General features: G+C 36.9%; 2 protein-coding genes across 5 annotated transcripts; one reads left to right on the top strand and one right to left on the bottom strand.

Moving 5' to 3' along the window:
* Positions 1-3,146: 3,146 nt before the first annotated feature.
* On the bottom strand, positions 3,147-9,159 carry EMB2745 (Tetratricopeptide repeat (TPR)-like superfamily protein). 4 transcript variants are annotated; one of them, XM_085709836.1, is made up of 4 exons: positions 6,554-9,159; positions 5,313-5,346; positions 4,357-4,435; positions 3,147-3,610 (listed from the first exon to the last, which is right to left on the bottom strand). In XM_085709836.1, exon 1 carries the CDS (start codon positions 8,958-8,960, stop codon positions 6,717-6,719), a length of 2,244 nt encoding a protein of 747 aa, XP_085565962.1. In that variant the 5' UTR covers positions 8,961-9,159; the 3' UTR covers positions 3,147-3,610; positions 4,357-4,435; positions 5,313-5,346; positions 6,554-6,716. The 4 variants fall into 4 exon arrangements, with proteins under 4 accessions (XP_085565962.1, XP_085565972.1, XP_085565946.1 ...); XM_085709846.1 differs by lacking the exon at positions 5,313-5,346 and having other exon boundaries at positions 6,554-9,131; XM_085709820.1 differs by lacking the exon at positions 5,313-5,346 and having other exon boundaries at positions 6,490-9,094.
* A 2,229-nt stretch (positions 9,160-11,388) lies between these two features.
* Positions 11,389-12,678, top strand: LOC146953442 (uncharacterized). Its single transcript, XM_085741471.1, has one exon. It carries the CDS (start codon positions 11,389-11,391, stop codon positions 12,676-12,678), a length of 1,290 nt encoding a protein of 429 aa, XP_085597597.1.
* The last annotated feature ends 910 nt before the right edge of the window (positions 12,679-13,588 follow it).

Genomic DNA, 13,588 nt, shown 5'->3' on the forward strand with positions numbered 1-13,588 from the left:
CGTACTTGACACGCTAGACTGTGTTGGTGGTGTGTGTTTGTGCACTTGTTGTTTTTGTACCCTTTTTGGCTGGTTTGTAAAATCTTTGGGGTTGATATTATGTTATCGATTTGTTGTTTTCATTAGACAGGTTTACGCCCCCAGTCTTTTTTTTCTCTTTTTATTTTTAATCTTTCTAGGATTAGTGGACGATCCTCCATTTACTCTCATTTGTCTTTTACATCATTTTGAAATGAATTAAGGTTTGTGAACAAATTTATTTATGTAAAAGAATTATAGATAATTATAGACATCATAATCTTCTTTCAACATAAACTTTATTTCAAGCAAAAATCAATATAATGAAATTAACATTTTTTTCTCGTCTTTATTTCAATGCATAATCTTTACTATGTGTAAGCATGGCAGAGAATCCACCATGAATGTAATGGTGAATAACTTCTATACTCTCATTTTCTTCCTTAAGAAAACATCTCTCAATGGATTATTTCCATGTCTTTTTTGTTTGACCGAGCAACATATTTGGCAAAGGTGTGGCTTTTTTAGTGTCTAATTTGAGTATTCAACTGTGAGTCACTCCTTTATTTCTAGGCTGATTTGGAAGTCTTTGTGCAGTTGCCTTAACCTAATGTGGTGCTCTTTTCATGTGTGATTTTTAGTGTTTATTGGAAGCAAATGAATAATGAAATCTAAAATAACACTATTTATCAGCAATTTACAGTTTTTAGCTCAGTTTTGATCCAAAACTTCTCCTGTCAATAATAGTTTGGGGTATTGTTAAAAACCAGTCGAGTGAAATATAATATTTTTTTATATTTAAAATAAATATATAAAAAGGAAAAGGAGATCCAATGTACAAATATAGATGGCACACCAACGATGGCTAGAAGAGACCAAAAAAAAAAAAAAAAAACCACAACACCACCCCAAAAGCCCAAAAACAACAAAGCAAAAAATCATCTCCATCCCTCCTAGGACGGCTACCGACTCCAGCTGAGAACTGGCTCAACCACCCACTTAGAGTGAGAACAAGGTGAACTGGGATGATCAACTCCCAAAAAGCCAAAACTACAAAGAGAATTGGATCTTATGAACCAATTCCCCCACACCTAAAGTCCAACCGAAAAACACAACAAGGTCATTACGGGTTGTCCAGATGAACCACACAATAGTATGCCAGATCAATAGAAAACCACACCTAAACTTAATTCTCCCATCTAGCCTGAAGAATTGACGCTTCATTTTCAGCACGATGTCCGTGTAATATTTCTAGTTTAACTAATTGTCCAACAATCTTCTCTATCATACAATGATCACGTTAAGTAACATAACAAATATAGTATATCTATCACATACATAATATTGGGGTAATTGCAATCTAAAAATATTACAGGAAACATGCGAGATGAAACAAAACAAAATATAGTGAAATCAACGCATGTGTTAAAATCTGCGCATCTTAACATGCGCTGCGCAACTTAACTCACGCTGGAATTAACACTTGTCTGAGTTAACTCACGTTGGAAATTAACACTTGCGTGAGTTAACTCACGCTGCGTTACTTAAGTAGCGCAGGGGTAAATTGGTAATTTCAGTTGGCTCGAGTGTTTTGTGATGGGAGAAGAGCAGAAATCTACTTGAATTGAGTTGTGTAAAAACAAAACTCAAATTCAAAGTTTGTAATAAGGATTTGTGGCTATACTGCTAATTTGAAATTGCAAAACAGAAATTGAAATTGCATAAATAAATAAAAACTACTAGTAAGTTATCTAAAGCAGAAGTGAAAAGAGAGAGATAGAAGAAGGTAATGGAGCACTGCCCTGTTACAAAGCTACAACGCTGAAGAATTTCTTTTTGGTGCTAGCAATTGTACTTATGAATTTGTTCAGGCTGCACTTTGCCAAACTTTTAATCATCCATTTCCTTGTCTCATGTTGTTTCTTTGATTCTCCTCAAGTCCATCAGTCTCAATTTCTTTCTTAATATACTTAGTATATTTTCCTGGCTTCTTTCCTATGAAAGTCTTCATGTGGGCAGCAACATGACCATCACAAATTTTATGATGGTTCTTTGCACCCAGCTTCTTCTTCTCCTTGTCAAAAACAGGAAACATTTTGTCAAGTTTCTTGCAGACACCAGTCTCTGATTCCCTAGTTGTCTTTCTGATCAGCCCAAATGAACTCTTGATTTCCTGTGGGGAAATAGGGTGCCGGTGGTATTACATTCATCCAGAACTTTGTTTTCCATTGATTGGTGAGGGACGAAATCTCGTGGTTACACTCAAAGTGTAGGTATTCTGGTGATTTGTAGATATCTTGAATGAAGGAAATGGTTTAGACACCTGCATATGGACATTGTTGGTTTTATGGAAATTTATTTTGATTGAAAATGAATTAGATGGATTCAGGTTGGTATAAAACTTAATATCTAAACATTCTATATAAAAGATTAATAAAGCATGCAAATTTTGATCAGAAAAGTTCAATTAAAAATTTAATGGGTTAAATTTTACTGCACTACAGTTAGCCTGTTAGAACACATGCTAGTGAATTTGGAACCGGATCTCTAATGGAAGCCAGGGAATCAGCAACAGTGAGTATGCGAAGGAGATATTCTTTGATTGTAGAAGATTAAAGAGAACACGAACGAAGCTCAGCGCAAAGATGACACGCCTTTGCTCGTGTTTGCTTCTGAAAATAAGCGAACAACTTGTCCCAAACTTGTAAGCATGATTTGCACAAAGAAAGAGCGCAAGAATCTCCTTCGTCAACGTGGATTGCAACCACGAGAGAAGCATCTGATCTCGGAGACGCCACGATGAAAACGCCGGATTCACTTTTCCAGATCGACGATCTTCTTCAGTGAGAAATTGCACAAGAATTTCAGGACAAACTACAAAGTGTGTGAGATCATGAGCATTGATATACGTTTCGATTTGCTGTCGCTAGAGATGAAAGTTTTGTTCGTCAAGCTTTTCGCTGATTTTGAGAGAGAAATGGAGCGAAGATGGAGAAGATGACGGCGCAACCGATTGCAACAGTGAAGTGTGAATCGGAGTTGCCGGAGGTGACAGAGGAGGTGGCGGTGGTGGCGGTGTTGATAGATTCGCCATGGATGAAACCTAGCTTTGTGATAACATGTTAGAATTGAGAGAAAGTGTTAAACTGAATTTCATTGATTTTCTTATCTGATTCAATTCTGTTCAATCCACAGCATTTATAGTAGCTAGTGGTGACCTGCTACTACTGCAGGTTCCTTTACAAAGATAACTGGCACATGCCGGTGAGCTTAAGAGCTGGCAACAGCTGTCATAACTAACTCTTAAGAGTTTAGTTATGACTAATTTAATACAAGTTTAATTCACTTATTAACTTTAATACAAGTTTAATTCACTTATTAACTACTTGCTAGGTGTACCCTAATACTCCTCAATGTACCAAACGACACTGTTGAAAGAATCATGTTAGCCTCAAAATGGTACATTACCAACACTGCAGACTTTGCTCTATTGATCCCAACATTCATTTGTCGGACGTCCTCCAGAAACCCTATACCTCTTTCTTTGCTTTGCTCTGCCACATCAAAATATTACAAGGTCCTTTTCACGCCCCTGAAAAGAAAAGAGAGTACACGTCTTTAGTCCCAAGTCAACAGTGTAAGAAACATATTAGAGAGGGAAAGAGCCCAAGTTATCGCAATCTTCTAAGTGACAACTACGATTCTTTCTATATTCCAACCCAGCACTCTCCCGTTTGTTTATTTACATTCCTCTTTCCACCAATCGGTGATTTCAAGGTTCCATGTCTGCAGTTGCACTAGTGGACACATTATGTTGTTGCTGAATGAACTTGGTGGCTTTCAGGGGGTGGCATGTGGGGGCATTTGGCAAGTATGGCTTAATCAGGCACTTATCGTATAAATGTCAATGTATAGGCAACTTTTATTTTCTATAAGTTATTGTGGAATATGTTAAAGAGTCCCACATCAGATAAAATATGGCCTAAACAAGTGTTTATTAGTGAGGGCAATCCTCACCTCACAAGCGGTTTTGTGGGGTTGTGCTAGGCCCAACCACAACTTCTACGAGAATATAAGTTAAAAACAGTTTCTGAACATATAAGTTATTTTAATAAGATTTCACAAATACTTGCACAAGTACTTATGTTATTATAACTTACAAGATAAACGCAAATAGTTCTTTCAAATGCCCTTTACACTAAATACTAGATGTCAGGTTAATGATGTTCCAAATGATTAAAAATCAGAAGTATATTCAAGTGTTCGCAATTATTGAGTATTTAACAAAATCCAAAAGCAAATATGAAACAGAAGTAGAATGGGTCAAAGCAGCGGTACCTGTGTCATTCATGTACTGTATGTAATTTCACGTCATCCCCATCTTTCAAGTAATCGTCATAAAACTCCTTAGAGGCGTCTGTTTGATCATAATATAATAAAAACCACATTGAAAAAGTATCGGTAAATTCTTATAGATGGAGAAAACACAGAATAAAGATGAAAGTAGGTAATAGAAGATAGAAACATAGTGATGAGCTTTATCTATAAAAATTATACAGGATTAAATCTTAGATCTTAACTTATTACCAACACACTCATCCTTGACAACTATTCAACCTTAGAATTCCAACCTACATTTTCTCTAATAGTCCTACGTTCCCAAGTAGGCTAATATGACCAACCAACCTGACAATTATAGGCTATGGCATAATGTCGGCATTCTTCCACATATTAGGCTTGCATATTGACAACTAATACTTATTTTTTAATTCCATTAGGCTGACTATTGAATAGGCTTAATTTGAATAGGCTTCCAAGGAAAGGTTTCAAAACAACAATTATTATAAATTTGTTGCCAAATAGTCTTCTGTAAGGACAAGAATAATTGAGGACAAGAATAATTGTTGGTTATATTTATCGGGTCTTGCTAACGAGTGCCCTAAGGGCACTCTTTAAGGTTTCCTAATTAAGAAATTATTCTTTGAAAAAGTTTGACACTTCAATTTCCAATGCATTGAATGCACAATTTTTCATAAAAATTTACTATATAAAGTCCTTAAAGAGTGCCCTTAGGGCACTCGTTAGCATTTCCAGTATCAAGGGTCATAGTATTTGTTTGTATGAAATAGTACAGACAGATGAGTCTGCCAAATAAAAATATATTAGAATTTAGAAGTATCTACAATTTTCAAAGCAAAATATCTCACGTATCAACCTTTTGATATTCATTTTTCATCACAAAATAAGCAAATAGTGCTGAGTTCTATAATGAAAGGAGCAACAATTGAAAATACCAGAAAAACTTTTTTGCATTGACTGGCCTTCCTCCTGTTCAGAAGTAACATGTCATATAAGGAGATGAAGTAAAGGCAACATTGATTATTCTTTCTTATTTACAATCACTAATATGCTCATTACAAATATTAACAAGTTAACAGACAGCTCAACAAAATAGCCAGAAATCGTTAAATGCTTAAAATATGTACGGTACTCTAGACTTTTGGGTATTCTATAATCACTCTCTGTAGATAATACATCTATGCCACTTCCTAAAATAATCGTGTTATGTCTGATCATTTTCTCTTCGTTCATCTTGTTCTCAACATGGTGTCTAACACTGAAACTGTTGAATCCATCGTGAATGGGGTTCAGGCTTTGTCGGTTACCCGGTTTCAGTTAGGATTTGATAGAATGATACGGTCTGTAGAGATTGTGTGCTCAGTGTCAAGAACCGTGAATTTATAGTACCAACCAAACTGCTATACATGGCCAATAATATTGTGTTTCATGGAGGCAAAACATAGAAGCCATATGCCATCTTGTTGGCAACAGCTTGAAACAAATGCCCCCTAAATGTTATAATCTGGACTATCAGGTTATAACATGTTATAACATGTAGAAAAAACATAGAAGCAATATGCCATCTTGTTGGCAACAGCTTGAAACTAATGCCCCCTAAATGTTATAACCTGGGCGACCAGGTTATAACATGTAGAATATTTAAATGATTTTTTGGGCATTTAGACACGTATGTATAAGTTTGGCACTTACTAAACATACATATATACTGTTTTATTTCTACATAAACGAAAGTTGTGTGATTCCAAGGCTTGTGTCCACAACTCTAACTTTCCTTTTGTTAATTTTCTCGAGTGTCCTGCTAGGACAATATCATTTGCAAAACACATACATCATCGCACCAGCTCTTGGGTATGTTTAGTACATGATTGAAAGCAAGTTACTTCATACTTGAATGATTTAAAACAATAATAAAATAAAATAAAAGGTCAAAGTTGGTTTGTTGGAATGTCAATTGAAGGAATGGAAATGGGAATGGAGAGTGAAATGTAATCATTAATCCATTTGACATGTTTGGTGCGATTAGAAATGCAATGACTTTTCCATTGCATCCATATGGTTAGTATAATAAAAGTAAAAAAATATGACCCAATGAAAACTGACAAGGAATACCTTGTAAGAAAATTGTATCAGTAATTCATGAAGCAGAGGACATAGATAAGGGAGTTGTATTAACCTGGCCAAGGTGGTTATTGACAATTGTGGAGTTCCACTAAAAGCAATGATAAATTACTTTCATATCGAGAATTTCATTTCCCCAAGCACAATCGTACTGGATGTTTGAACTTTGAAGTAAGTGTCGGTCCAAAGTTTGAAGTAACTAAGTACAACATGAGAAATTACAATGCACTTGCAGAAGCACATGAATAATCTCCACCATCAGGTAACAGACCATTGTTGGCCATTTCCGTTAGCAAGTTTAAAACGACATCCATGTGACCTTCTTTAAAATTAATTCGAACAAGTGCTTTGGATAGCTCGGCATCATTGAGCGTACAGCTGTTCAATATATTTTGCATTACCGAACTCAGCTCATCATTCATCCCTACCTTCGATAGAGCTTTGATGAGAGCAATTACAGTCACCATATGAGAAACAAAACCGCAATGCACCATCTCTGTATACATATTATATGCCTTACGAACATTACCATGTCTACAATGTCCGTGTATTATTAAATTGTAAACTGTTCCGTCAGGCTTAAAACTCCTCTGATGCATTGTCTCAAAAACTCGATCTGCTTCATCCATCAAACCCTTCATGCAGAATCCTTTAACAAGACCTACCACACTCTTAAACTCATTACCACTGCAGTTTTCGATCAGAGTTTCGTATGTCACGTCGTTTGGTACAGACTCGTCATAAAACAACTTCAGAAGAAGCTTCTTAGCTTCTCTTGTCCTAGCTTTCTTATTAAGTCCATTAATAAGTACACTATAAGTAACAACATCAGGCAAAAAACCCTTCTGCATCATTTCATCATGCAAATCAAGAGCCTTACTCAGTTCACCTTCAACACAATAACCATTCATCAAAGTAGTATAAGTAACCTCATCAGGTGATAAACCTTGGCCCAGCATCTCCTGGAAGAGAACAAAAGCTTCCGAAAGTTGTCTCTGGCGACATAAACCTTGTATGAGCGACGAATATGTCACGGCATCAGGCAATATTCCCTTCTCAACCATCTCCAACTTCATTTGAAACGCTTTCCCTAGCTCCCCATTTCGGCAAAACAGAGATATAACAGTACTATAACTAACAACATCAGGAAACAAACCCCTCTCAACCATATCCTTCAAAACTCCAACAGCTTCCTCAACTCTCCCCAAACAACAAAACCCATTAACAAGTGCATTGTAAGTAACAACCGAAGGCACAAATCCACTATCAACCATTTCACTCAAAACCTTATAAGCCTCATTCATCAACCCTTGTCTACAAAACCCATCAACTAAAGTAGTATAAGTTCTCTCATTAGGACTAAGTCCCCTATCACGCATAAGACTCAAAATCTCCATCGCGCGACTCAAATTCTTAACCTTACACATACCATTAATCAAAGTAGTATAAGTAACAACATTCGGCGACAAACCCTTACCAGACATCTCATGAAGTAAAACAAGTGCCTGATGAAAATTCCCATCCTTACAAAACCCATTCACAAGCGTGTTATACGTAACACAATCCGGACTCAACCCGTTCAAACCCATCTCCTCAATCACTTCCATTGTCTCATTCATCCTCCCTTGACCACACAAACCATTAATAACCGCATTATACGAAATCAAATTCGCCTCAACGCGTTTTCCACCCATAATTTTCAACAAACCGAACGCCTCATCTAACTTATTCTCCTTACAATAACCGCTTATCATAGTATTATAAGTAACCACATTCGGTAAACAACCTTTCGTCTCCATCTCATTCATGAGACGGAGACCAGAATCAAATCTCCCCGCGGAAACCATTCCGCGGATCATTACATTGTAAGTGTATATATTCGGTGACACATTGTTTCTAATCATATCACAAAAAACACGGTTAGCGTGTTGAATTGATAATAATGGATGGGACCCGCTACGTATGATTGAATCGAGTATTGAATTGTATGATAACACGCCGGGGGAGAAGCCGTGGCGAGTAGCGAGGTGGAGGGTGTGAATAGCATTGTCAATAAGGTTAAGTTGGGAGTATGATTTGATGAGTAAGTCAAAAACGGCGGAGGATGAGTTAGTGGTATGGTAGGTTTGTTGGAGGAGATGGAAAAGGGTGGAGGATGTGGTGGTGGTAGTGTTAGTGGTGATGAGGTTGTGAGCGAGGGTTTGAGCGGTTTTGAAGAGATGGAAGCGAGTGAGGATGTGGAGGGTTAAGATTTTGATATGGGGTGTGAAAAAAATGTGGGGGTGTGCCCAGTAAAAGAATTTGAGGAGTAAGGGTTTGGTAAGTTGAGAAGTGAGGAGGAGGTGGGTGGCTGCGTCGGGAGTGAAGTGGGTGGCGAGTGATGGGAGGTTTTGTGGGTGGCGGGTTAGATATGTGATTGCTTTTTTGGCTAGAAGGGTGGGGTTGGGATTGGGGGGTGGCATTTTTGGGTGGTGGTGGTGATTGGAGTTTGTTTGAGTTGGTTAATCACTGCGGTGGTGCTCACGGCGGAGGTTGGCGGGAGGGGGCAACAGAGGTGAGAAGAATGGAGGCGAGCAAGAGAGAGGAACATAAAAATGTTTTTTTTAAATGTTTTTTTCTTCCTTTTAAATGACGGAGAAATGTTTTATGAAAATCAATTTTTGAGACTTTTAACAAATTTTTTAACTTGATTTTACTAAATCACAAGGTTAAGATTGAGCGATCCAAATTTTAATTTTGAATTTTATATATAAAAAGTACAAAATTTAAACTTGAAATTTGAATTGTCCGATCAAAATTAAACACTCCATATGTGTTGATTATGTGTATTCAAATTGCATTGAATCCTTCAGTTTTCCTCCATGACTATTTCTCTTATTATGCATAGTCTCTCTTCTACTTCCATCTCTCTTTTATGGAATGGCAACAAGATCGAGAACTTTTCATCCTCCCAGGGTTTTAGACAAGGCGACCCTCTCTCATCATACCTCTTTGTGCTTTGTATGGAGCGACTTGGGGAAATGATCCAAGGAGAGGTTAGAACTAGTAGTTGGATACCCCTTCAAGTTTCGATTAATGGCCCTAGCATCTCTCACATCTTTTTAGCAGATGATGTGTTCTTGTTTACTAAAGTCAAGCCATCTCAAGCAAGGGTGATTAATAAAATTCTAGATGACTTTTGTTCAATCTCAGGTCTGAAAGTGAGCTTGGAGAAATCTTAAGCTTTTGCTTATGCAAGAGTTACTAGAGGTAAAAAGGATAGTATCACAAACACCACTCAAATCCAATTTACCTGCAACTTGAAAAAATATCTAGGATTCCAAATGCACCATGGAAGAATTAAGAGAGAAAACTTTGCTGGAATTATGGACCGAGTCTCCAATAAATTGGCTTCTTGGAAGAGAAGACTTCTCAACAAGTCAGGTCATGTGGCTCTTGTTAATTCTGTTTTTAATGCTATCCCTGCTTATAACATGCAAATTCAATGGCTTCCGCAGTATGTGTGTGACCATCTTGATAAAAACATTTCGTAGTTTTATTTGGAAAGGATCGACGAACAGGGGTATGCATATGGTTGGCAGGGGAAAAATGACTAAGACTAAGTAGAATGGGGTGTTTGGAGTGAGAATGGCGAGCAACCAAAACATTACGTTACTTGTTAAATTGATGTGGGATATGTTTAAGTCTAATAATCATTTATGGTCACAAATTCTTTCAGCAAAATACTTAAAAGGGTCAAATATCTTCCTTGAGAGAAATAGTAAAGGACCCCCCTATTTGGAATGTTGTTGTAAAATCCCTCAATATTGGAAGGTGGTTTTCAGTTTAAGTTTGGTAATGGTACAACTACGAACCATGGTTGTTAAAAGATCCCTTATGTTATCTTGTGCCATTTGTTCATAGGTAAGATGTTGTTCTTCAAATAAAAGATGGTATTAATCAAAATGGTGGATACTTGAATAATGTTTACACTATTCTTTCCCAAGATGTTCGAAGTAAAATTTTGGTTACTCGAATATTCTTCATGCTGTAATCTTGGCTTTGCTTCATGGGATTCGACTTTGTTGGGAGGAAGGTTTGAGAAACATTATTTGCTACACTAATTCCATCAATATTATTCATATAGTACATTATGCAGGTGTTTTCACTCATCACTATGGGAATAAGATAGCTACTATAAGAAAGTACATGAATAAAGATTGGGTTTTTCAACTTTGTCACACTCTTAAGCTTTGTTTGCGAGTTTGGAGGGGAAGGGAATGGAAGACTTGGAAAAAAAAAAGAAAAAGGAATGAGCAAGTGGAAGATATAGAGGAAAATGGGAGGGGAGGACTTTTGGGGTTAACTTTTCTTCATAATATTAAACCCTCCTTATCTGGAAAACTAAAAAATTATATTGGAGGAGGATTTTGGAGGGGGGTGGGGGTTGGAGAGCTTATATGAATTCTTCAAATTTAATCTATGTTGTTATATCATTTTTAAAATAAAAAGTATATTAATCATATGCATTAATTTATCATTTTTTAAAATTTTTTTGCCTCTAAACTGTTCGATGAATTGTCTTCTTTGAAGTTTCCTCATTTTCAATTTTGTTTGTCAGTTTATCTATAATATTGAGTTCTCTCCTAAGGTCCCTTCCTAATTCTGTCCTTTAGTGGGAGTCAGGTTGTTTCGATTGATTGTCCTCAATCTAATCGATTTTGTTTCAGTGACTGTAAATTGGTTTTTCAATTAGCTTTGTTGTGCTTTGTGCAATTGAACCTTATTCCGTTGATACTAGTACAAGATTTGCTTGAGTACTATATTTATTGTCATGTCTGTTAAGAATAATCTTGTGTTTGAGGAAAATGATGCAACACCGGGACCTAAACTTCAGCCCATCCATAAGTCATGAAAATTATCAGTTGGAATTGTAGGGGTGTAGGCAGCCCGCATACAGTTCCTAGGTTGAAGTACATAGTACGAGTTTATAAACCAGATATCCTCTACTTATGTGAGACTATCACAACTTCTAATAAAACAGAGGAATTAAGATATGCTCTCGGGTTTGATTTTTGTTTTACTGTTAACCGACAAGGTCGTAGTGGAGGTCTTGTGTTATTTTGGAAATCTACAGTTAATTGTTCCATTACAAGTTACTCAAATAATCATATAGATGCTGAAGTGGTGGATATCATTAAAGGAAAATGGCGTTTAACTGGTTATTATGGTTTTCCAGAAAATAGTAGAAGGAAAGATGCTTGGCAATTTTTACGACAACTGTCAAATACCTCTAGCTTGCCTTGGTGCATTTTGGGTGATTTTAATGACATTCTTTCGCCAAATGAAAAGAAAGGAAGGAATGAGAGGGCTAACTGGTTAATAAGTGGTTTTCGTAGAGCTGTGCAAGATGCGGGCCTTGTAGATGTTCATATGGAAGGGTATGCTTATACTTGGTTCAAAAGCCTTGGTACGGTTAGAGCAGTTGAAGAAAGACTTGATCGTGCTTTGGCTACTGATGCTTGGAGCAATCTCTTCCCAAATGCAATTTTAGAAAACCTGCCTGCGCCATCTTCAGATCACTATCCCATTATGTTGCTTTGCGAACCAGGTATAAGAGGCAGAAGAATGCAATCACGATTCAAATTCGAGAATGCTTGGCTCCTTGATCCTGATTTCAGCAATTATGTTAAAGAAAAATGGAGTGGTTATGGTGCTCAACCAATTGGTGATAAGTTGGATATGTGTGCAATGGATCTCTTGAGTTGGAATAGAAATCATTTTCAACAATTCCGACGAGACATTGATGATTGTCGTAAGAAACTTGATGTCATGCGGGGTCAAGTGGATTGTGACAATATCAATTCTTTTAATTCTCTCAAGAATCGAATGAATCAACTTCTTGTGCAAGAAGATGCTTTTTGGCGTCAACGCGCTAAAACACATTGGCTACGAGACGGAGACCTCAATACTAAATTCTTTCATGCTGCAGCCTCCTCAAGGAGGAAAGTGAACCGTATTACTTCTCTCATTGATGTCAACAATAATCGCGTCTCTGATGAAGACAAACTTTGTGAGGTTGCACGTGATTACTTTGTTGATCTATTTCAAGCTCAAAACAGCGACATTCAACCGGTTATTGATGTCATTCATGAATCTATATCTTTGGAAGACAACACTTTGTTACATCACCTTTTGTGATAGATGAATTCAAAGAGGCCATTTTTTCTATGAAGCCGGATAAATGTCCAGGACCAGATGGATTCAATCCTGGTTTTTTTTTCAGAAATTTTGGGGAAGTTGTGGAGAAGAAATTTTTTCTCAATGTTGTGAGTGGCTTTCGACAGGTACCTTTCCCTCTAACCTGAATATGACTAATATTGTTCTTATCCCAAAAGGAGACTCCCAAGTCTCAATGAAGGATTGGAGACCTATTGCTTTGTGTAATGTGATTTATATGATTGTTGCTAAAGTTTTAGCAAACAGGTTGAAATTAGTATTGGATAAATGCATCTCAGATAGTCAATCAGCCTTTGTGCCTGGGAGGTCTATCTTAGATAATGCCATGGCTGCTATTGAAATAATTCACTACATGAAATCAAAGGTTAAAGGTAAGAAAGGGGATGTTGCTTTAAAACTTGATATTAGCAAAGCTTATGACAGGATTGATTGGAGTTACCTTCGAGGGGTTATGACAAAAATGGGGTTTTCTGATCAATGGGTTAAATGGATTATGATGTGTGTTGAAACAGTGGATTACTCTGTGCTTGTTAATGGTAATGCCACAAGTCAAATCATCCCAGGAAGAGGTTTGAGACAAGGAGACCCATTATCCCCATATTTGTTTATTATTTGTGCTGAAGGTCTTTCTGCTCTTATTCGAAAAGCTAAAGCGAGGGGTGAAATCAATGGTGTCAAAATTTGTAATAATGCTCCAATTATATCTCACCTCTTATTTGTTGATGATTGTTTCCTCTTTTTTAGAGCCAATGTGGACCAAGCAAGTAAAATGCGAGCCATTTTATCTACCTATGAGAGAGCTTCTGGTCAGGCAGTGAACCTCCAAAAATCAGAGATTTTTTGTAGTAGAAATGTTCTAACTACAGATCAT

The sequence above is a fragment of the Medicago sativa genome, chromosome 1, assembly GCF_051527215.1.
Source record: "Medicago sativa cultivar Bolivia chromosome 1, Bolivia_mono, whole genome shotgun sequence".
Taxonomy (NCBI): domain Eukaryota; kingdom Viridiplantae; phylum Streptophyta; class Magnoliopsida; order Fabales; family Fabaceae; genus Medicago; species Medicago sativa.